The sequence below is a fragment of the Psammomys obesus genome, unplaced genomic scaffold (assembly GCF_907164565.1).
Source record: "Psammomys obesus unplaced genomic scaffold, mPsaObe1.curated_primary_1811, whole genome shotgun sequence".
Lineage (NCBI taxonomy): Eukaryota > Metazoa > Chordata > Mammalia > Rodentia > Muridae > Psammomys > Psammomys obesus.
The window spans coordinates 9,901,713-9,927,441 of NW_026589732.1; the positions used below are offsets into that span (position 1 = coordinate 9,901,713).

The window sequence follows — 25,729 nt, forward strand, 5'->3', positions numbered from 1 at the left end:
CCTTTAACACCCGCCCTCAACCCATTTCCAGCAACTGTAGGTTCCACAAACTCTAGAGTAGCACCATGGTCAAACGTAGGTGACCGGAGGAGCATTTCACAAGTGGCTTTATTGAATTTGGGGCTTTTTCCTTAGCAAATTAAGTGCACCCTTCTTTTCTGTTGAAGTTTTTGTGTACTGAACATAGTTTTGCATTTACATTGCAATTCTACTATTTGCTTATACCCACTTTGCTCAAGGTCAGCACCAAAAGAGATAATACAGTGAAAAAAAAAATGTCATTAAGGAAAGGCTACTTATATTCTAAACAGACATCCAGTAGTATAGACAGTGTGATACAAGAATGTACATGCACCAGATACTTGGGTTACAGATCCTGACCTTGGAAGGAATCCAGGGATCCTTTGCTTTGCTTCTATATTTCTTTACATGAATCAGGATAAAAATGGAATATTAAGGGCATGAGTAGGGAAAGAGCTCCCCACTCTGGGATCTTGTTTTTATATATCAATTGGTAAAATGCTTGGTTAACCCAACTGCTTCATATTGTCTCATCCTAAAGCTCCGTAGTGGAAGCTTCACCTAGTAGAACTCCCTATGGATGTGTGATGGTTGGTTTCAATTGTCTACTTGGTCCAATATAAAGTTACATGAGAAGGCAGTCTCACTGAGGGGTCTGTGGTCATGCCTGGAGTGGGGCTCCTTAGTTAACTGAGGTGGGGAGACCTATCCTGAATGTGGACAGCAGCATTTCACCAGCTGGGCCCTGGACTGAGAGGAGAGGGCTAACTGAACCCTAGGATACATTCCTTCTTTGCTCTCTTCTTGTTTTGGATGTGATGTAACCAGCTTCCTCAAGCTTTTGCCTCTTTAACTTTCTAATATGATAGGCTGTAATCTGCCACTGTGAGCCAAAATAAGCCTTTCCTTATAAAATTGCTTTTGTCAGAGTATTTTACCACAGCAATAGGAAATGAAACTAGAGGTGGAAATTTCTCAGACTCCACTGACATACCTAATTTCAGATTATTATGTAACAGAAAGCCAGTGCCCCAGAATTCCCTTCCTGGTCACCCTTAAGTTTTCCTTGAGGACCTGTGTAGACCTGTTTCTGAGGTCCATCCAGAAGAATGACTGTATATATATGTAATGGACAGCAGTTTATTTTGCCTATTTTCCACCTTGCAGTTGTAGACAGGGCTTTTACTTTTTAAGCTTACATTGAAAAAAATAATTATTTGCAAGTGGGGAAAAATTCAGAGGTAAACTGACTAAAAAGGTTGCTGACAAACTATGTCTAAGAAAAGGACTGTCCGTTTTCTTTGAAGGGCTCCAAATTCTTTCCTTGACATATGTTTATAAATCCTGGTCCACTTTACAGTAACAGACCTTGAAAATGTAGACGACACATTACAACCATGCTCATACAGGAAAAACAATGAGATTTACACTTAAACTTATCTCAAATCGGAAATCTAGCTAGTCCCCTTAACTGCCTCTTTCAAGGTTTATGCAGAACAAGTTTTGCTATGCACTTGAAAAGCATTCACTTCTAAAAACCAGGTTTTTAGAATAGGGATTTTATGATACAGCCGCATTCCATCACAGTTTTTAGAAAAATTCTTGTTTTAAGCCAAGCATGATGTTGCAGACTTGTTGTCTCAGCAGCTGAGATGGGGAAATTCTAGGATCATTTGAAGGTCAAACTGGGCTACATAGAGAGTTTAAGGCAGCTTGAGTTAAATGATACAGAATGGGGTGTGGAGGGTAAAATACCGTTAGTAAGTTTTGAAGAGATAACTTAAAATTACAATAATTTGTTTAGTGCTTTTTAATTTTCAAAAATTCCCATCAAAATACACATGTGCTCAAAGATACCAGGCCAAGAACTGTCTACGTTTGTTTCAAGCCCAAAGAAGACAGCATACTTTACCCGGATGTAGAGTAGGCAACTCATCTTCATCGGCATATACATCACTACATAGTGTTCTTTCCCACCCTATTGCAAGTAATGATATCCAAAGCAGAATCCAAGAAGAGAGAGGAGGGGCTGAGCTGAAGAGGGGAAGAGAGGGAGGGAGGGAGGGAGGAAGGGAGGAATCTTGGATCCAGCCTAAGTTTGCATATAACTAGCACTCTTCGCTCAGGGGAACTGCGCACTGGGGGAGACAAGTTGTTTTGTTCACTCTAGGCAACTCAACTTCATGACCATATACATACCCTTTCCCACTTTATCTCCAATTGCAAGTAATACCAAAGCAGAATCCAAGAAGAAAGGAGAGAGGAGATGGGGTGGGAGGGAGGGACTGCGAGCAGGAGAGTGGAAGTGGGAGAGAAAGGGAGGGAGGAAATAAGGAAGGAGGAACCTTATCTCTCCTGTGTTTGCATGTAACTGGCATTCTGCGCTGAGGGGAACTGCACCCTGGCGAAACAGTTCTTTCCGGTCACTCCAGGCAGCCTCGGTGCGCGGCTGGAGGGATGGCTGCCCAAAGGCAGGCGAACAGCAGGGCTCCGAGAACCTTGGGCAGTGAAGTGGCTGGAGACGTAAACTCGCTCAGGCCACCCAGAAAACTCACGGGCTAGCGTGCGCCGCTGGTCGCCTGACGACCTTTTGCGACAGTTGCCGTGCTTGCCGTAAGCCTGGCCGCCGCCGCCGCCGCAGAGGGAGGTAAGATAAGGGCACCCGGGCTGGGTCGCTGAGCCCGGGTGTGGGCGGGCGCCCTCAGGCGCGTGTCGCTGGTGTGCTGGTGCCCTGACCGACGGTCGGCCCCCTACTCGGGGTACGCGCCCTACGGGGGCGGGGAGGAGGCCGCTGTCGGCCGCAGCTTCCTTCTGTGAGTCAGTCCGCGAGCACGCTGCCGCTGTCACGGGGGCAGATAGCTCCCACACGGCCCACGCTCATCATCCTGACCCGGCTTCGACTTCAGAGGTTCATGGAGACAGAAGCCGGCTTGGGACAGTGACGTTTGAGCGGAGTGGCGAGAGCGGAGGGTGCGAGGAGAAGGTTCAGGTGTGAGGACCCGAGCATGCCAAAGTGCTTCCGCAGGGAGCTGCTGCAGGCTGCCTCTCTGGGTGCCTCTTACGCGGGGGCTGGAGGCATGAACTCGCAGGGGAAAGGGAGAGTGGCAGGGCAGCTAACCAGGGGAGGGTCCACCTGGGAAGGCAGTTGATGCTACGGGGAAGACTTAGCTTCTGTGTGCAGCAGCCAGCTGCCATCGATTTGAAGAGAGGAGGTAGTTGAATTACCAGGCTCTTTCCCTCTTCTGAGACTCCGCAGTGTTCGTCCTTAGTTCGTTTGAAGTAGTGCTCACTGTGGTTAATAATGAAAATTGATGACGATAATAATAATAAGGTGGACAGGGTTAGCTATGTCAGATAATTGCATGTTAATTTCCTGCCTTGCGTTTACATTTCAGTTGGGGAATACCGGGAAAGATTGGTTATAAATGGGGCTGGGTAATTAGAAGCTTTAGGTAAGAGTCTAGAGAACTGAATTCAGATTTTATCACGATCACCAAAAGGCAAGCCACTTTGTGCCTCAGGCTTTCTCAGTTGTAAAGAATGATATTCCAGTCTTTCTACCTTGGAGGATTTTCAATAAAGGTCAGCTTTTGAGCCAGAAATGGTAGCGCACACATGTAATACCAGCACTTTGGAGGCCAAGATAAAGAGAACCACTAGGAAACAGAGGAAACAGAGCTACATAATTAGTTCAGACCAGCCTGGGGTAAATACCCTCAAACAAGCAATTGATTACTTGCCTCTTGAGGGAAAGGCTTTACTCACTGTTCACTACGTTAGGGTTAATAATTGTTGTGATGAAATACCATGACTAAAAGTGACTTGGGGGAAGATAAGGTTTGTTTTGCTCATAGTTTCATATAACAGCTCATCATCAGAAGCAGTGAGGACAAGAAGCTGGGGGGGAGGAGCTGATGCAGCTGCCGTGAAGGAGTGCTGCTTATCTGCTTCCATGGTTTGCTGAGCCTGTTTTATTATAGAACCCAGGACCACCAGCCCAGGGATGACACCACCCACAATAGGCTTGACTCCCCCACCCCCGACATCAATCAGTAATTAAGAAAATACTCTACAGAATTGCCTACAGCCTTGTCTTATGGAGGCATTTTTCTCAATTGGTTCCCTCCTCCCAGATTATTCCAGTATGTAAGTCGACATAAAATTAACCAGCACACTCAACTTAAAAATAACGAGAAACGTAACTCAAATAATTCAGCTGGGAAGATAACTCAGTCACTAAAGTGCTTGTCATTGCAAGCATGGTGATTGGACCTCCATCCCCAGAAGGTGTATAGACAAGCTGAGCATGGTAGCCTGTGGGCATAACCTCATATCTTGGAAGAGGATTCCAGGCTTGTGAGAGTTTGTCTTTGGGGTTTAGGGTTATGCAGGGGAATGGAGAGATGTCTCAGTTACTAAGAGGAAACATGAGATGACCCAAAGTCAGACAGCACACTCACAAAGAGAGCCAAGCATGGCTGTGCACATGTCTGTCAACCAGCATTAAGGGTAGCCAGCAGAAATAAGAGGATTGCTGGCCACCAGCCTGCCTCCAAAGTCAGTGAGAGGCTCTGCTTTGAGGGAGTAAGGGACAGTATGGTAGAGCAAAATACTAGACATTCTGGTCTGTTCACTCCTGCCATCACACACGTGCACATAACTCCCAACACACAGGTCCACATAGCCCCTCACTCACCCACACAAAGGTTGATGGTACCCACAGAATGGCGCTACGGGTTGGCTGACCTCCACATCCTGCAGACACAGCTTTGCACTCCTCCCCACCATGCGCAATAGCAACCATTCCATTCTAGCAATGAGAACACATTAGCAGAGTGAAGTTGTTATTGCTGGGTTTTGTTTTGCTTTGTTTGAACCGGTCTTGCTATGTATTGCTGTCTGGCCTGGAACTCACAATGTAGAAGAGGCCCGGCCTCTAACTCAGAGATCCACCTACCTCTGCCCCAAAAGTGCTGGAAATAAAGGCTTACACCACCAAGCCTGGTTGAGAGTAGACTCTAAAAAAAAAAAAAAAATTATTACAGAATTATGTTCAAGTATGAAAAACATTAAAAAGCATCTACATTTCTCCACCTGAAATGCAACATTAATTTTTATGCAGCCTCTTTTCCCTAGATCCTTTCTTTTCATCACTCCTGCAGAATTTTCCTTACAACATTTTATAAGAAAGAGTCACTGTAAAAATATGTATTTTTCTGGATAATCACATGGGGAAAGTACATTATTTTACCTTTTCATCTTCCAAGTGGCAACATGGGAAGGTAGAGGTTATTTTGCAGAGGATTAAGAAGTGAATGAACATTAAATAGTAAAGACCATCATCATCATTGGTCCTAGGATTGGCTCTACAGCCTTGTATGTGCAGGCACTCTACTGCTGAGCTACAGTCCTAGCTCCTTGTTCAGTTTGTATTTTAAGATAGTCTCACTAAACTTCTCAGGCTGGCCAGGAGCTCTAGCATAGGCGGCATTTGAAGTTACTATCATGCTGCCTAGCCTCCAGAGTAGTTGGTATTATAGGCCTGTGAGGCCCTACTAGACTTGTAATTTGATGACCAAAATGATATATTTTGGTCATATTCTTCTCCCACCCCTAAACTCTTCCCACTCAACTTCAGATTCTTTCTCTCATAACCAAAAATACATGGGTTCTATTTTGTGTTGACCAACTATTTATGAGCATGTGTCCTTTCCTGGGATGTGTTTGATATACTCTGTCACTCCATTGACGAAAAACTTTTTATCCCTCCCAGAAGTTATCAGTTGCAAATAATTTCTTTGCTAGTGGTGGGACTTTGTGTTCACTTCCCCTTCTCTGTGCTAGGATTTTGTCTGGCTTGAACTTGTACAGACGTGTGCCTGATGTCACAGTCTCTGAGTTCAAGTGTGCATCAGCCCTATTGTGTCTGGAAAATGCTCTTACAGTCTTTTACTTCCTCTTCTACATCTATCTCTGAGCCTTTGTGTATGGCTTTGACGTGTTTTCTCCTTGAAACTTGAGTGTTCCAAAGTCTCTTACTCTGTATGTTGTCTAGTTATGGCTGTCTGTATCAACTACTATCTACTGCAAGAAGTCTCTCTGATGAGTGTTCAACAACGAAATTATCTGTGCATAGTTAGGAGTCATTTTATTTCTATGTTTATTTGGGAGAATAATTTTAATAGGGCTTTCCTTGGGGTATAGGTTCCATCTCATAGAGCTGGCCTTAAATCCAATCAAAAGATGGTTGGCTACTCCCATAACATTGTGCCACTATTACACAGTCAGTAGTTATACCTTGCAGAAAGCTGCTGTTATAGCTCACAGGGTTCATAGCTGGATGAGATTAATGATTACTTTTCTCCTGCAGTAGTGTGTATCATACCATCCAGCACTATAAATTCTGGTCACTTGGGGCAAAGCTTCTAGTTGAGCATCAGCTTTATTTCTCTATATTCAGTGACATAAATATGTAGTATCTTCAGCAATAGGGCTTTGCTGTCAGGTTGTGGAGGGTAAATAGTAGCATTGGCAATACTGGCTAGATTTCTTTACAGTCTAAAAATGTTCAGTGTTTTTGCTTTTTCAGTTTCTTTTTTACTTTTGAGCGCCTCTGTGGTATCATTTTCTTTTTATGCCTCCCATTTTGCTAAGCCCCTAAACATACATTTACTAAATTGTACTATTCTCTGTGTTCTGTAGTTGATCTCCTATTCTTTTTTTTTTTTTTTTTTTTTCAGTTTAAGGCATATTTGAATGTTAGCTGTGACACTGAAAGATTATATAATGCTCTTGGCTACAGAAAACAATCTTGAACTTTGCACATGTTTCCAGCACAAGTGTGTTTGGCTTTACCACCACTTTTTCTCAACCTTGTTCATGTAGTGATGTGTAGTAAAATTGATAATAAAAGGTGAAATTAAAACTAAAAGAATGTGTATTCTGTATGTAAAAATATATTATTAATGAATGAATCTTGTATTAAATGTAGAGACAGCTCCCCCCCCCAAAAAAAAAAAAACAACAGTATATTAACTTGGACTTTAGAATAGTTAAGCTTAGAGGACGCTTAGCAGTGGTGCTAGTGTAGATGTCACTAAGAGAAGCAGTATGTACTACACGAGCGAGGTTTTCAGTACATGCATGAGAGAGAGCTGAGATCTGGAGAATGAGAAATAATCTGTTTCCATGACCTGCCCAGATGAAACCATTGTAACAAGTTTTAATTGACAGCAGACACTCATATCAACATCAGTGTTGATGGATGTTACTAATTTTTACAGGTTAGTAAATCATGATGTATTCCATTATCTTGGTACATCATCTATGGATGGGATAGGTAGTTCTCACCTCTGTTGATGTACCTCTCATGGATAGTTGATCTTACATGGTTTCTTCCAGTGCTTATTTTATGTGTTCAGCTCTTTCAGCTTATCTGGATTGTTTTAAAGTTCCGTACCAAAACTTAGGACTTTAGAATGGAAGAGTAAAAATATTTGTACCCTATTGTGCCTGAAAGTACCCGAAACAACTGGAAAATAGGAGATGGGTACAAATACATCTTCCCCAAGACAAATATTGCTGTAACCCCAAACTGAAATATATGAGAAAGAATTGTCGAATGTAAAAGGAAGATCCTTGTAGAAAGAGATCTCAAAACTGATAGAACAGAGACATGGTTCTTCTGTTTACAGTGTATCAGGACATGAAGGGAAGTTGTGGGAGCATCCACAGATGTTAGGTAGCATGAACTAGTAAAAAGAAAAGCAAACAATGTATTCACTGTACACTGTCCATACAGCAGCAAAATGGAGGCAGAGAGTGTCAGACACCCTTGGGTACCTGTTCCTGAAGCATCTACATTTCTCTACCTGAAATGCAACATTAATTTTTATGCAGCCTCTTTTCCCTAGATCCTTTCTTTTCATCACTCCTGCAGAATTTTCCTTACAACATTTTATAAGAAAGGAGTCACTGTGTCCTAATGAAGGTGTAATGCTTTAATTCTTTCTGCATCTAACATGTGCTCTGTGTCTTTCTCACATGTACACATGTACATACTATTCTGTTAGCTGTTCCCTCCTACCCAAGTATTCTTATGAATAACTGATAGTTGGTCTTGACCTCACTGTATAGCCTAGGCTGGCCTTGTACTTACTGTCTCCCTGCCTTAGCATACCAAATGCTGGTGGTAAAGCCATGTACAGCCAGACTGGCTACGTATAAATAAGTTTGTGTGTGTGCATGTATGCGTGTGTGAGTGTATGTCCTGTCAATAATTATTGAAGTTAATTTTTTCTATATTGGCTTTTTTTTTTTTCTTTACAGAAGTATCTTTTTATTGACAAGAAACAAGATTCTTCCTGTTTCATGAAGAAGATGAAAACAACTGGGTTACTGTTAAAAAACATTCAAGCAAACACCATAGACCAATGAGTAGAATCAATAAGAACGTGATCTTGGCCCTGTTAACACTGACAAGCTCTGCATTCCTGCTGTTTCAGCTGTACTACTACAAGTACTATTTGTCAGCAAGGGTAAGTATGTCCTTCCTTCTTAGCCAGGCTGTGTGTTTTCTTAGGGTATTTAAATTTCAGTACAGAAAATTAATAATGTTTAATTTTTAAAGAAACATTTCTCAGTGGGATTCTCATCTTTGTAGGCTGGTACAGGCAGTGTAGGATTACAATTAAATGTTTTTGTAATTACACAATTAAATCAACAGTAATGTTTCAGGCTGGTGCGATGGCTCAGTGGTGAAGAGCCCTGGCTGCTCTTCCAGAGGTCCTAAGTTCAGTTTCCAGCGCCCACATAGTGGGTCATGATAAAGTGATCTAATGCCCTTTTCTGCTGTGCAGTTGTGCATGCAGACAGAGCACTCATACATTTAAAAAAAAAGTAATGTTTCAAATATCTATTTTTTTATTTAAAAAATGCTATTCCTAAATAGTATCAGTTAAATGAAGTCACCGATAAGTAATTTTGGTAACATATCAAAATTATTTTATCTGACAGTATACATTGATTCAGAATCTACTAGGATCTTAGGATAGATTACCCTGAGTCGGTTGTGGAAGGCCTACTTCTCCTTATGTTTGGAGCATTATTATAGATGTCCCCTTGGCCCTGGTCACTTATTTAGATGAGTTTAGATTTTTCTGTGATCTACAGATGAAATCAGTCCAATTATCTAATAATTAAAGATAAGGAACAAATATACTGTATTTCATAGAGGAATAGGCTTGACAGTAAGTAGCTCAGGTTTTTTAAATAACAAACTTACTTTGTTTGGATGTTCTATCAGGGAGCACAGCTCCTCATATGCCTTGGACCCAAGAATGGTCCTTTTTTGGGAGAGGGAGGTTGACCTCTTTGACTGACTGAGTGTTCAGCTTCAAGAGGGACAAACATAGAACAATGAGGGAGGAAGGGGACACCTGTCTGGCCAGCCAGATCAGTCCTGGAAATCAGTGTGGTAAACAGACAGCAGAGTGAGATCTCCATCATATCCTGAACACAAACTCTAGTAGAATGGTAGCCCAGTGATCATTCTGTGGACTCTAATCAAGTACAGATATTCTTCAACTACAGTAAGGTTACATCATAGGATAAAAACTATATTTAATATGCCTCACCTACTGAATAGCATAGCGTGGCATAATACTCTGTGAAATATCATAACGTGGCTGATAGCTCCACAGCATCATAAGTACTTAATAGCCTGTCCAGGAAAAGATAAAATCCCAGACTTAAAGTATCATTTCTGTGCAGTGCATAATACTTTCTCATATCATTGTAAACTCAACCTATCATTAGTTGGGAACTGTTCAGAGTTGGCTTACAGTTCATGCCAAGACAAGTTCCTAGGGAAGTTTCAACCATTCATTGTTTTTTTGTTTATTTTGTTTTGTTTTGTGTTTGGTTTGGTTTTTCTTACAACTCCTAACAGTTTAATGTGGTTTAATGTGTGCTCACTTAATATGTATTTACTGAACACTTGTTAATACACAGGGAATAGTAGGAAAACCAAGATTAATAGGGCAAAGGTCATACTTTCTAGATACTCATAATTTGATAGTTGTAGCAGTAGTAGTAATTCTTAAATATGGGGTTTGAGTTCAAATCTTAGTTCAGTCATCTGGCTTTCAGCAAACCCCTTCTTTAAGCTTTGAGGTCTTTGATTGAGACTCAGTAATGTTGCCAACTGAGCTAGTCTAGTTGATGTGATGCATCACACTTAATGTGTCCTGCATAGTATATGTTCACACATGATAGCTTCTGGTAGCTTCTGTTTCCTACAGACGGTTTACTCTACAATTTTAAAAATAAAGTTGAGAGACTGGTAAGGTGGCTCAGTGGATAAGGTCACTTGCACCCAAGCTGGGCAATCTGAGTTCAACTCCTGGAACCCATACAGTAAAGAGAGAGAACCAACTCCTGAAAGTTGTCCTCTGACCTCCTCACATGAATGAATGAATGAATGAATGAATGAATGAATGGATGAGTTAAGAAAGAGAGAAAGGAAGGAAGGAAGTTGAAGTAATTATTAGAGTTCTTATGAACCTATATTTTCACTGTTGTATAAATGAGTTAACTAGAATCTAGATAGTGTTTCTTGCTCATGTTTAACGAAGTTGTTGTCTTTACTCATAGGGCCATTCTGACGTGTAAGTAAAACTCTTTTTAAGCAGAATGTGTTCAGATTGGCAGATAAGAAATGAAACGGCTCTCAGAACACTGCCGGGCAGTTGAAAACATTGAGGTTGTTGGTTAAGTAAAGACAGAGCACCAAGTGAGGCAAACCTTCCATGGTGCTCTCTAGTCAGATGAACCACACCAGTGGTGCCCTTAGCATGACTGTTCGGGTTACCTAGATGGCCACTCACAGGGTGGGATTCTGGGATAGCTTCCTGTTATGTTCAGTAGTTTCAGGTGGAGGGAGGCATTTGAAAGAAGAATGGCAGCGGTTATTTACCGTGAACAATTTCATGTTAAGAATGGGAAATAATCCTACAGCCATGTAGAATTTCAAAGGCTTTTGAAATATTTTTAAGTTGGTTTGCTTAGTAAAATTATGCAAAGATTTTTACTTGTTCTTTGACTTTTGGCGTGCTTTATAGTGTGCTGAAGGAAAATATGTAGGTTAATCCTGGAGGGAAAGTATATATTTTACAGTCTAGTGTAATATGGCATATTTTGTTAAATATCATCACCCTTCCATTTGTCCATTATCCAGAAAAAAAAAAGGTGAATTTTTTTTTATTACAATTAAAGCACTTTAAAAAAATTCTTCCGTATATTCTCAGGCTGTAGACTATAGGTTTTCAAATGGTTTACTAACACCCACAGCTTTCTTCCCCTTGCTGATAACATTTAGGATTCCAGTCCATGAAGAATTTGAGAGTGGTATTTCTACTTGAAGGAGTAGCACCGAGATGCAGAAGAGGGCAGCTACACAGATAGTTTGGCATTCAGCACAGTTAAGGTCTCAGCTCTAGGTGTACAGGTTTATAAACAACTAGGAAAAAAGCAGGTATTGAAGACTTTAAAGTTTTTTAATAAAGACTTAGCCATTTGACTTTATTTGAGTATGTTTAAACAGTCATACAAATTAAGAATTTGGATTTGGGGTTCCTATAAGAATTTGATTATTGGATACTCTACATCATAAATGACAAGATATTTGTCTTAGCAGTCTATTTCTAGAGTACCTTTCTTACTTTTTTTGTATGTGTAGTTTTTTTTGTTTTGTTGTGTTTTGTTGTTTGAGTCAGGGTTTCTCTGTGTAGCCTTGGCTGTCCTGGACTCACTTTGCGGAACAGGCTGGCCTCAAACTCACAGAGATCTGCCTGCTTCTGCCTCCCAGAGTGCTGGAATTACAGGCTTGTGCCATGGAAAGCCTTTTGTTAATGACATATCATTGGAGCAGTGAAGTTTAATAGCCACCAATTATTTTTCTACCAGTTCTTTTAGGATCTGATTCTGCCCATCCACATATTTATGCCCCTTAAGTTTTCAGTACAACTATGCGTAGGAAATATTTTGAAATGTCGTTAGGCTTCTTTTTTATCTTCTTAGCCTATTTTGTTGAAAATATTAAAAAAAGAAAATATTTAAGTTGAGTACAATAATAGAATCTAGAACAGAATGACAGGTGAATCAGCCATAACTTCCTAAACTCACAATTTGAGGAGCTTTGGAACTAAAGATTAAGAAATATATAAGGAAATAGATGAATAATTTAATATTTACTTATTCAAACTCCCTTCTGAATACTTAACTAGTTAAGAATTCTTCTGTCCCCCAGTGTTTAGGCTCTGTAATCCTTATGTACTATGAGACATATTTCTAAAGTTCAAATTGTAAAAATTTTGGTCAAATTCTCTGCATAGCATACCTATAGAATAAACCAAACTACATAGCATAGTATGCATAGTATGCAGGATATTCTCTGTTTGCCTCTCCAGATATTTCTTCGCCATACTCTATGCCTTGGGAGGCTGATCTCTATGGACTGCATTAACTCCCTTGCCTTTGGGTTTCCGTTTGGGTTCAACCAATGGGAAGCATCAGCTGGAGATTGGAGACTAGGAAGAAAGAGAGGTCAGGTTATGTATTCTCTTGGTTCTCTGTTTGTATGGTCGTTGGTTGGCAGTGACTACATTCTTCTTATTCATTTACAGTTGTAGCCACTAGCTACCAGTAGCTACTCTTCCCCACAGATACAACAACTATTAAGACAATAAAAATAAAATTTAAATTCTAGGGCACTTTATTTTATAGGTTCATGGGCATATTTATAAAACTGCATGTTTTTGTAACATTTGTAAAATGTAGCTTTGCATTCCTTTTCTTAAATGAGGTCATTAAAATTGTATGATCATTAAGCCTTATAAAGCTAGATCCCCTCAGTATTCTTATCCTTGACCCTTCAAGTTAAGTTTTCAGGAAAAAAAAGAACTGAAGAATAACATACTTTAAGGGCTAGATTAATGGATATTTCATAGGTGCACAATATTTTAAGTTGGTCTTATGGGATGAGTCAGAAGTTTTCCAGATGATCATGAAGAATGTTGAAGGTCATTACAAATAAAAGAAAAAGTTTATTCTAAAAGAGTGAATTATATAAATGTCTATACTGTGTAGAAACCAAAGGAAACAGCACAAAAATCTTGAGGTGGAAAGCGCCTGGAACAATTTGGAAATTAATATGGTTATAGAAGAGTGAGAGATGAAAGGAGAGTAGGTAAGACCAAAGACTTCCCTGTTGTTGAGAGCCTTATTGACCAGTATAAGAACTTTGGGCCTTATTGGTAAGATTGAACCATAGGAAGGTTTTGAGCTGTTGATATGACATGATTGTGCTAGCCCATCTGCTCTATTAAGAATAGATTATAGGAGCACAGGCTACAAGAAACTACTTCAAAGGTGACTATAATTTACACAGGAGGTGGCAATGCCTTTGACAAGGGAGTTAGTAAGAAATAGAAAGCAGAGCTAAAAGGATTTATTGATTGCAAGATGCAGGGTATGAAAGACAGAAGAAAGTCAAAGGTTACTTGTGTTTTTTACCTAGGCAACAGAAGTGAGAAGTTGTAGTTTATTGAAATGAGAAAAACTAAAAGAGCAAGTCCAAAATATGGTGAATGGAAGGTTTCTCATGTGTAGTTTTAGTGCCTATTTGACACCCTGGTAAAGAATAGACGAGTGGATATGTGAGTCTGCAGTTCAACGGCTTGGAGTTTTAAGCAGGTGGGTGGTAAAGCTCTAAGACTTGGGGAAGTAAGATGACTACTCCCTGGGTAAAGGCATTTTCCTCTGTGATGCTCTGAAGCCATATAGCAGAAGGGAAGAACAAACTCCCACAAGTTGTCCTCAGACCTCCAAATGCACAGCACAGTACATGTGCCATCTCTAAAATAAGTAAATAAATGTTTTTAAAAAGTGAAAAAGCAATGGGCTAGAGACATAGCTTAGCAGTTAGGAACATTTTCTGTTCTTCAGGAGGACCCAGATTTGGTTTCCAAGCACCTATGCGGTGACTCACAACCTCCTGTAACTCCAGTTCCAGGAGATTTAATGCCCTCTTCTGACCTCTGCAGGCACTGCACACATGCAATCCGTGTGTATGAGTGTCTTGCTTATACATATGTATCACAAGTAAATCTTTAATAAAAATAAAAAGCGACAAGACTCAATGAGATACGAAATAAGTGAGCATAGATGTAAAAGAATGTCTTGAGATCTGAGCTTTGCCCCTTAAGCTCATTTCAAAGAATTGAGAGCTAGCTAGTGAGACTAAGTACAAACACCAGGGAGACACAGCAGAGACTGAAGTATGGGAATCATAAGAGTCCAGTAAACCAAGTATTCCAGTGAGGCAGGGTTACCGAGCCTTGGTAGATAAAATGAGGTAAGAGCTAACAACCAGTGGAATTAGCATTGTGGAAGTCAGTAGTAGTTGTGAGTGTTTGGCAGAGTAAATTTGAGTGCAAGTGTATTCACAGGAAAGAATTAAAGGCAATGAGAGCAACTATTCAAAGTTTGGTTGGTTGGTTGTTTGGTTGGTTGTTTGGTTGGTTTTTCAGGACAGGGTTTCTCTATATAGCTTTGGCTGTCCTGGAACTAGGTCTATAGATGTGGCTGGCCTTGAACTCACAGAAATCCTCCTACTTTTGCCTCTTGAGTGCTGGGATTAAAGGCATATGCTACCACAATCTGGCTCACTGGGAGTTTTGCATAAAGGAGAACAATAATTGTCAGGGAAAAGAGCTGTCAAGAAGTTTTTGTTTGCTTCTTGTTTTAATTATTTTTAATGGAAAAAATAATATTGTGTCCGGCAGAGAAAAGAAAGTTGCTGGAGCAATATCTTTGGCCAAGCAAAAGGGCATCAGTTTATTAAAAGAGAAAGAAGTGGCTACAAATAGGAATACAGACAGTTCATCTCTTATGAAAAGAGGAAAGTCAGATTGTATGGATGTAATTTCACTAGTTAGCAAAGTATTGGGAGTACTTGAAAGTTCTCCAATTCCTTTTCTCAGGAAAACAAAAGCAATATCACAGACAGATGGAATAAGGAAAATACGTTAAAGAGCATTAATGGAGAAGGGAAAGTAGGATTGCTCTGCAGAATGAAGACCCTATGCAGCAGTCATCAGGAATTGGCAGTGACAGCAGTGAACAGGCATAGTTAGCTGTGCGCTTACAAGTGCAGACAAGTGAGAGTTGGATTTCTGTTGCTTATTTTGCTTTGTTCTTTGATCCTAAGTTTCACTATGTAGTCCATATTGGCCTTCAGCCTCCCAAATACTGGGATAAGAAGTATGTTAGTGTGGTGGCACAGAGGAAGAAGACTGGGGAATGACTGCTAATAAGGATATAGTTTGGACAATGTGAAATGTTCTAGATAGAGGTGATAGTATCAACTGTAACTGTATGTTTACCACTCTAGTTAGCAGCATGGACCTGGGAGAGCAGGCTTAAAATGAGAAGACCAGGTGACTCTTCTTAACCCTTAGAATATAAATTGTCTGATGCTCTGAATAAAGCTGGCTATTACGTAAGACTTTTAGCTGTTTGTGGTAGTGCAGAGTTTATGGTAGAGTTTATGATCTATGATCTTAATTCCAAAAAAGCTATAAAATAATCTACTAGCTCACTAGAAGTGCACTTGTTCCAAACTTAACAAAATCAGTTTGCTATATTAAGGTAGGGTTGCAGTGGGGAAAAAAAAAAACAAAAAACAAAAAACAAAAAAAAACTTTCTTCAATCTCCATTACTTATTAAGATTGAAGATTACAAAGTTATTTTTTGATCTTATTTTTTGTTGTGTTTTTCTCAAATGTCCATTTGTATTCAACTGTTACTAATTTGCAGATTTTGTGAGAAACTGAATGCAGCTCTACCTTGATTATTCTTCTTCCCTTCTTTTTGCTTCCAGTTAACAAATTCTTACTAACATTTATTTAGCCAAGCACTATGCCAGACATGGTGATACAGAGACAGCTTGGTCTTGTTACCTGCCCTTGAGTATGCAATTTGATGAGAAAAGGACCTTCTTTTTAGGAATGTTGAGCACATTGTATTTGCAGGATGAGACAATTTTAATTGATTGTCAGCAACCTCTCTTTTATACTTCATAGGTAGAAAACACTGAAAGCATAAGGAGCTGGCAAACTTGTCTGAGTGTAAAACATTCTTATCTCTAGACCATCAGACATTTTTTTCTCCTATTTATTTTCACAGTATTTGGGAGCTAGTCACAAATACTGATATTGCTTTCCTCCTTCTGACTCTCTGAATCTGGACATTTAAAAAGTTTATTAACTTGTAAGTCACCTGGAACATGTGAAATAATAGTATACATTATGAGAATTGTGGGTATTAGTGCCATCTCAACTAGAAATAATGGCACTTGTTTTGCAGGATTGTTGAGAGAGAATAGATGAGGGAGGAAACAATTTTTTTTCTTTTGGTTTGGAAGTATAGAACAGAACTGGACATTTGGGAACTGCTCATTAGTATACTTTTTAAAAACTCACTTTGTCATCTCATTACTAATTCAATATGTGGACAAACTCTAATTTCAGAGAAATAGCAGAGAGCCAGCTGGTTTGTGCTATAATCTCAGGACTTGAGAGACTAAGGCAGGACAGAGAGAAGCATCGGGTAGGAGAACAGGAAACAGACAGATAGAAATAGGAATATGGGTGAGAATGCTCTTCTTGATGGGCATTAATTGGTTCAGAAAAGCTGGCCATACCATTGAACTTCTTCAGTAATTTACTGTACTCTGTCAGTGTTTTGCCTCTTGGTTTATTATATTATATAATTGTTTGCTGCTGAGTATGAAAATAAGCATTTGGATATCACATGCTATGCTATGAATTTATTAAAATATTCTTTTATTCTCTATACTAGAATGGAACAGGTTCATCAAAATCCAAAGGAAACCGAATTGGATTTGATAGCACACAATGGGTATGTATGATAGATAAGAAATCTCAGTTAGCGTGTTTGTATTGTCTTTAGTTCATTTATTGGTTTACTCCTCGTGTATGTGTTGCATGATGGCAGTGACAGTAACTACCTTGGACATGAGGAGTCGACCCTCTACCGCAAGTGTTTTACGTGGAATGTCTCATCTTATCCTTGTGGACTGTTAAGAAGTCAGTATGTGTTGTTTTTCTCAGTTTAGCTAGTTGCGGAGATTATGGTTAGCTGGTTAGTAAATATCTGAATCCAGATTTTAACTTTACATCTCTATAATTCTTGTCCACTGAACTATCCTGCTTTCCCAAACAAGTGAACATATGACCAGAATTGAGCTATGAATATAAAGGAAATTAATAATCAGGAATAAAAATCTCAGTGATTTCTTTGTAAAATGAAAGGAACAGATAATGTAATATATACAGTATATTTTTTGTTTTGCAAAATTTCAAAACATCCACATTGTAAAATATACTTTTTTCTATGTAATTAAGAATTAGAAACAATGCTGTGAGGGCAGAGCTGAGATGTAGCTCAGTTGTTAAAGCGTTTGTCTAGCATGCAGGAGGCCCTGGGTTCTGCCTCAAGCACTATATAAACCAGATATGGTAGCAGGGGACCAGGAGCTCAACGCCATCCTCAGCTACAGACACTGTTCAAGGGAAGCCTGGCTTACCTGGGACCCTGTGTCAACAACAGTTGTAAAAACTAAAAGATAATGCTGGGTTACTAATAAAAAAAAAACCCTTTGTTTGTTTGTTTTTATTCTGTTTTTGCTTGTTTGTTTTCTCTTCTTTCATGCTGTTATTTTGAGATAGGGTCTCACTAGTATATCCTTGGTTGGCCTGGGACTTTCTGTGTAGACCAGGCTTGCCTCAGACATTGTGGTAGTCTTCTACCTCTGGAGTGCTGAAGTTACAGGCAGTCATCATCATACGTGGCCATTTTTGGCTTCCTATGTCTCTACTTTTGTCTCTACTTTTGTTAGGTTGTTTACATTTTGTTGTAGTGCATTTTACCTTGAACTGTAGTGACTTGTTATCTTCCTCAGTAGACTGTGCACTTCTTGAGGACAGGAAACAAGTGTGTTATTTATTTGCTTATTCCTAGTGCAGTGATAAGCATGCTGTCTATTGGGTAGATACTGTGGTCTTAGAAAATTAATTGAACAAAATTTTAACAAAATTATTTGTGGTGAGCTAGGCCTAGTGGCCCACGCCTTTAAATCACCCTACAGGGAATCGGAGAGCATGTGTGCAAGAAGAAGGCCTGCTTGGGCTTCCTAATGAGTCTAAGGCTAACCTAGGTGACTCGACGAGACCCTTTCTCAAAATGAAAATACAAAAGGGATCTGGGAAAAGAGCCCAGTGACAGAGCACTTACTGAGCATGTGTGAGGTCTGGGGTTCAGTTCCTAGTACAGGAAAAGTTCTATTGACTTAGTGGTTTCAAAGAGATTCTCTTCCTCTCAAACAGCGTGCAGTTAAGAAATTTATTATGCTGACATCCAGCCAAAATGTGCCAGTGTTCCTTATTGACCCTTGGATTCTGGAATCAATTAATAAAAACATCGAACAAGTGAAAAATACTTCTCAAGGGTCTGCTTCAGAATGCAAATTTTTTTGTGTTCCAAGAGACTTCACTGTATTTGCACTGCAATATCACCTATGGAAGAATGAGGTAAGTCCACTGCTTTAGCCAATGGAGGTAGTGTGAGATTATGACAGCTTAAAAAGTAAGACATCCAAAGTTCTTTGTGTAAATTGGATTGAATATTTTCAGCTATAAAGTAGCTGGATACAATGTCTACCACAAAGAAGACATTTATTCTCTTCTAGTCAGAGGGTAAAATAATGGTGACTATTGATGTTCATTTGTCTTCCTACTGATACCAGGGCTGAAGTTTTTTCTCCATTTCCACAATCATTCCAGCATAACACAGGGGAATGAAAGGAAGAAATGGGAATATCCATCTTTTTAAGGAATTTTTTTCTCAGAAGCTTCTAGTAAATTGCTATTCAGATATCAGTCTTGACTATAATCATGACCTTGAGGAGGTCAGCATGGGTGTTCAGCATCTCCATTAGTTAGACAGGCAAGGAGGGGCTGTGTTTCCATTGTGTGTTGCAGAAGGTACACCTCAGCCTAGGATTTTGCCTATAGCACCGTTCCTCTATTTTGTATGTACACAGTATTAGTGCGTTACTCATATGGAGTGCTTTTCAGATGTGTCCAAAAACCTAAACTTATATTTCTAAATTGCTTTGTAATTTCAAGATGAAAGGCAGACAGGGGTGCATGCTTTATTTCAAATATCTGTCATGATTTTGATTTTCATACAATTTAGATATGTTCCCCCAAGGCTTGTGTGTCATAAACTTGATCCTCAATGCAGTGATGTAGGGATATGGAACATTTATGTGCTAGAGTCTGGTGAGGAAGAGATTAAGATAGCAGATAGTGTGCATCAGATTAAATGAGCATCACTAATCAGGACTCAAGAGAGATGCAAAAGTTCTACAGATTTGATTCATCATGTTGACAGTGGCAGGTGGAACTCCTTCCAGAGTGATGGTGTGCACTGGGTCAGCAGGCTATGAACTGCTAGGAATTGAGCAGGCTTCTCAGTTGCCTCAAACTCGGTGTCGGGGAATGAACTTGGCATCTTGTCTGTGTTCTGTCTAGGCAGGGATGCAGGTGAGAAACAGGTGAAGTGCAAATGTAATGGTCTTTGTTGGCTTGCTTTTTTTCTTGTTTTACATTCTAACATTGTTTCAAGCTATGGAAAATTGAGAATATGGTATTTAAAATTTAATTTTTATTTTTAAGCAAAGCAATACTAGTTTTAAGTTCAAAAGGCCAGATAGTAATGCAAAGCTCAGTAAACTAGGGCAATATCTGCCTCGCCTCTCACAGCTTACTCTCAGGCCTAGAGCCAGTGGCTTGAAGTCCTTTCACCTTGTTTATCTTCTCATTCATAAATGCTTACATTTTGTTACTAGTATCTCACATAGATGAGGAATTTAGTTCACATTCTCATATGGATACACATAGTCATTCCACATTATTATGAGTAAATATTCACATGAAATTAATTTACTCTGATCATACTTCTTTTCTCATAATGATTATCCTTTATTTTTTTTACTTGCTGTTTTCATATACTTGTGAATAATGAATGCATCTGTGAACTCTGAAATAGAAACATAAAAGCTCAGTAGGATATAATACACCATTTTCCTGCTTTCTGTTCCTTTGATTTGTGGGTCTTTCATTCTTGGTTTTGTCTTTTTCCTGGTCCCAGTGTTCTAATATAAACAAATAATTTTATTTTCTTCATTTTGCTTTGTGATTTTTTTTCTCTTTTTTTTTTCAACTGTTCTATTTTTTTTTTTAACAAAAGCCTAATGCCATTGGTTTAATATTTTTGTCTAAAATTTTGTTTTCTTAAATTTCTTGCATTCTTTTGTTCATGGAATACTTTTGCCTTTGTCACTAAAGATCGTTAAGTTTTGGGGTTATTTTTCTAATAAATTGTACTCTAATACCTTTTTGTTTTGCTAGATCTTTTTTATGGCATGTTTATTTTGTTTGACTGGTACAGATTTTCAGCAGTTTGTGCTGATCTTGATTCATGTTTAAGAACAAGAGACTGAGCAGGGTGAGGTGCTGCATGCCTTTACTTCATAGGCATGAGCAGATCTTTATGAGCGGTTGGCCAGCTTAATCTACATAGTGGATTTCAGGCCAGCCAAGGCTGCATAGTGAAACCCTGTCTCACACAGACCCTGCTCAAACAAAACAAAAGAACAAGAGACTGAAAAAAACCCAACAGGGTGATTAGGCCCCACTGGCTGCTGGTGGATAAGTGTACAAGTATCTTCACTGGGGAGATGTGTAAATGTCTGTGTTGGCAGCTTGTTTCTGTTGGACCGAGTTTCTTATAGAAAAAGCCTATGGTGCTTATAAACAATTTTTTTACAAAGAGCATTTTATAGCATCATTTCCTCAAATAAAGTCTGTAGAAATTATAACTGTTACATATGTATTCTCCCAAGTCAATACAATGTTATAACCTACAGATCAAATGGAGTAATGATCTTCCAGTGTGTAAAAGTTCAGGGAGGACTACATTGTAAGCTTAATAAGGGAGTCATATGTCTATGTCATATAGTGAGTTTGCAGAGTGTGATCATGGCAAATATAGACCCTTGCTGTACATGACATTGTTGTAAATAATACAATTTTTCAAAGTAGCAAGCAACAGAAAAACAATTCAGCATTCAGGAGGCTGCAATAGGAAAATTGCAAGTCAGCCTGGGCTACATAACAAAACCCTTTTCTCAATAATAAATAATAATAATAATAATAATAATATGTCTTCATTAATACTTTTATCTTGGAAAGGGTTCTTATCTGGTAGGATATTTTAGGTTATGTAAGATAGAGTTTCATATTTTAGATTATAAAAAAAAAAAACAGTTGTTTTTAAAATTCCTTCCCAGAGGGGAAGATAAACGGTGTGTATACCTTTCCATCAGGTTTCAGTGACAAACATGGGATTCCACCAAAGCTCACCCTGGGAAACCAGTGAGTTTCCTAGCTTACAGAGCATAGATCCTTCCTTCCTTCCTTCCTTCCTTCCTTCCTTCCTTCCTTCCTTCCTTCCTTCCTTCCTTCCTTCCTTCCTTCTTTCCTTCCTTCCTTCCTTTCTTCTTCTCTCCCTCTCTCCTTCCCTCCTACCTTCCCTCCCTGGGTGTGGGTGCTCCCTACACAAGAGGCCTCACCTGGAAAGCCTTTACCTAACAATGACCTTCCCTGTTATAACATGGATGGAGCTTCCCTCTCCTAGCCACACACTCCCCTCACCCTGCACATGCCTGTATATATTCCAGCCCTTCCCCAGAAGTTTCACCTGGTGCAATTAAGGCAGAACTGCATACAGCAGGTGTTAGGGAGCTGTCATACTCAGGTGAAGGTCTTGAGAGCCTCCCTATCCCTTCATGAGGGTGTGTAAAACAGTCAGGAGGGCTCAGCTGAACTCCCCAAGATAGTAATTGCTTGGCTCAGAGGATGGTCTCTCACAACATCAGTGTTCTGACTTCATATTTCCAAATGTGTTCCTCCACATTTCCAAAGTGTCTCTTGAGTGCAATACACTTGCTACTTTAGAAGAAAGAAATACACACAGTTGACAAGATTAACATGAGCAGAGTCCCTGGAAGAAGTGAAAGGTCAGTTAGGCTCAGCAGGTGAGCTTCCTTGTCAACAAGCCTCATAGTCTAGGTGTGATCCTCAATGTTTATTTCTGAATTGTGTGGCCAGCAAGACATACTTCCTTAAAGCTTTATGTTCCATCACTGTAGGGTAGACATGAGCATACCTTCCTTGCTGACCGCATATGCCGACCTTGCATGCACTTTATACACATTAAGTAGCTTTGTGCATTATTTGTGTATTATGTTTTGAAAGATGACCTTAAATGTTTCTTTACTTCTAATACTTATGATGCTTCTTTTATAGAGTGGATATCATATCCAAATGCAAACATAAGAATATAAGTAAAAGTTCTTTGGAGCTTATAAATTCCTAGTGAAATAAAAGTGGTTTTTGTTGTTGTTGTTTTGTTTTGTTTTTAAGAATCAGGAGTTTACTGTAGCTCAGACTGGCCTCAAATTTATAATCTTTCTGCAAGGATTCCAGTGCATAGGCCACCATACCTAGCAGATACTCTCTCTGTTTTTAATTGAAACAGAATTTCACCAGCCATTTCTAGGAGGACTGTTTCCCAGCACGCTTCCTGATATTCTGGTTTTTAAAATTTTTCCAACCACTCTTCCGCAATGTTCCCTGAGCCATAGATGCTTAACTTGTGGAGATATATCCATTGGGTCAGCAGACACTCTTAGTAATAGTTAACTAAAGTATGCATACAGGATAATCTTGATAGGTGAGATTTAAATCTAATGATTTGAAAAAATATGTTGTCTTACAGTACATTACAATCTGTTTCCCGATGTTTGCATTGTAATGTGGGTTCTGTCACAGTGTTTTTAAAGTGTTAGGAGATGAGGATTGCAGGTTTGCTTTTTCGTTCCTGCCGTCAACATCTTCTTCATAGAAACTAATGAGCGAACACTAAATGAACATTCTTATCCCATGGGAGAAATTTGTATTAATTTTCAGAGTCCTTAGATATATTCTCTATTCTCTGTAGCTTTCTTTTGCTACTTTATTCTTTCAGGACTACCTTCTGTTCACTACTCTCATTTTAAAGACTGTTCTGGCAAAACAGCAAATTAAGACAAAAATATGCCTTGATTAATGGTATGACAACTGCTTTAGTTTTGCTACTAGTATTTGGTTTTAAATATATAGACTTAATCTTGTCTTATTCTAGGACGGCTGGTTTCGGATAGCTGAGAATATAGGATTTCAGTGCCTAAAGATTGAAAGCAAAGATCCTCGGCTAGATGGAATAGACTCGCTCTCCGGAACTGAAATCCCTCTGCACTATGTCTGCAAGCTGGCCGCTCATGCTATCCACTTGGTGGTCTTTCATGAGAGGAGCGGCAACTACCTCTGGCATGGTCACCTACGACTCAAAGGACACATGGACAGGAAGTTTGTTCCTTTTCGAAAATTACAGTTTGGTCGCTACCCCGGAGCTTTTGACAGGTAAATATATAACAATAAATAATAACAAATTAATAATATTATATATATTGAAGTATTATACCTCGAGGAAATCTGCTGCAATTCTCCAACAGTGTGGATGGGTCCTACAACACTGAGTATCTCAAACAAGGCAGAAAAGAATAATACTATAGAGCTATACTGTTTTCATGGATATATTTAAAATAGAATAATGGTACTTATTTTAGTACCATTTAGTAAGGAAAGTTACCCCCAAAACTAGATAGAATGTATCCCTAGATGGAGGAGGGTAGAGAGGGACTGACTAAGTGGGGTACACAGAGAACTCCAGAGGTGCTGACAACTTTAGTTGTCTATGATAAAGATAAAACACAAGTGCTTATAACTCATTGTTTTATGCTTTATATCATACATGCACTTGAGTTGTATGTTTTTGGTGTTTTATTATTCCATTTTCACTACGGCCTGAGGAAATAACTTACACCTGTAAGTCCTAGCACTCAGGAAGCTGAAGCAGCAGAGTTGCAAGCTGCAGGGGAGGCTTGGCTAAATGACAACTTCCAGGCCAGCCTCGATATAATCAGAAGACGTTGCCTCAGAAAACTAAGACTAATCATGGAAGTAAAAATAGTACTCTCTATAGAAGTATATCCTTAACTATCACAATAATAAAAATACTGCTGCCAAGAATCAAGTTTTTGAAGAGACTCGTAAAATTGGACCGTGAATATCAACTTTATAACCCAGAGCAATATTTTCCTTTCTTTATCTTTTACCTTAAAGTTTATCATTCTTATAAGAATTTCATGCCAAAAACTTTTTGGGGACACTTGGAGAAAAACACTGCTTATTGTTATGCTTTAGGACCATGAGGGCACATTTATTTTTGTATTCTTATTAGTGTTTAAAACCACCCATGTGAAAAACAGCTGAAAAAAATGTTCAAAACTAAAGAAGTTAGGAATATAAATGGCAAAAAATGATTAGTGGGTTCTAAGAAATAGTTTATTTCAGTGTTGCATCCTGTTATTTTTATTGACATTTTGCCACTATTCATGTTTATTCATTTTTTTTCTTATTTGTGTTTCAAAAGTTTTTTTAAGGAAATCATTTAGTTCTTTAAGGTAATAAAAGTTTACTTCAACATCTAGTTAATAATTCAGTGAAGTTCAAAATCACCAACCAAAAAAATAACTTGTGGGGATAATGTGTGCCAGTACATAAAGCCTTCTTTATATTTTATAGTTTTACATAGAGGCATAGAAAGTTCTCAAGAAATATTCATAGAAGGTGGGTTCCAATGTCTTTTCCAGTCAATGATGCTCCCAAATCAGTATAATTTGCTCAGCATTTCTTAACTGTAAGAACTATATACTTTTTTAAAAACTAAGTTGATAACAGAAATGATGTCATTCAACTTTCATTTCTGCTTAACATGCCAAAATATCTATAAAATTATTTAGATGCACTAAGCCAGGCCAAGTGGCACAGGCCTGTAATCCCAGCTACATAGGAGGCTGAAGCAAGAGGATTGCAAGTTCAAGGCCAGCTTCAGCAACTTAGGGAGACCTTGTCTTTAAAAAAATTATTTTTAATTAAATTAAAAGAAGGACAGCAGTGTACCAAAGTGGTACAGGCCCTGGGTTGAATTCATAGAGAGAAATCCACCTCATCCCCAAATTTAGCTACATTGGTGGAAATAAATAAACTGAAATTGTGTTGCTGTTTGATGTCAGATTTTCAAGATCCTACTAAAGTTGCTGATTGAAGCCTGAAGGATTTGAAGAAAATTCACCTGTTGTTTATTTAGTTCCTTTGCTAATGTTTGCTATTTTAAAAGGCTGCCAGCTTTCTGGATTAAATCTTGATAGTAAATCTTAACCTTCATTTTCAGGCCAGAGTTACAGCAAGTTACTGTTGATGGACTAGAGATGCTTATTCCAAAAGACCCAGGGCGCTTTCTAGAAGAAGTGCCGCACTCCAGATTTATCGAGTGCAGGTATAAAGAAGCTCGGGCATTCCTTCAGGTTAGAGACAACCAAGTAATGCATTTCTAAAT

General features: G+C 39.0%; 1 protein-coding gene across 1 annotated transcript in view; it reads left to right on the forward strand.

The window, feature by feature from the left end:
• The first annotated feature begins 2,643 nt into the window (after positions 1-2,643).
• Positions 2,644-25,729, forward strand: part of Fktn (fukutin) — a 51,276-nt gene continuing 28,190 nt past the window's right edge. The window contains exons 1-6 of the mRNA XM_055605360.1: positions 2,644-2,668; positions 8,350-8,558; positions 16,943-17,002; positions 18,490-18,693; positions 23,414-23,691; positions 25,565-25,697. Coding sequence (XP_055461335.1) covers positions 8,454-8,558; positions 16,943-17,002; positions 18,490-18,693; positions 23,414-23,691; positions 25,565-25,697 — 780 coding nt within the window. The 5' untranslated portion in view covers positions 2,644-2,668; positions 8,350-8,453. The remainder of the gene's footprint in view (positions 2,669-8,349; positions 8,559-16,942; positions 17,003-18,489; positions 18,694-23,413; positions 23,692-25,564; positions 25,698-25,729) is intronic.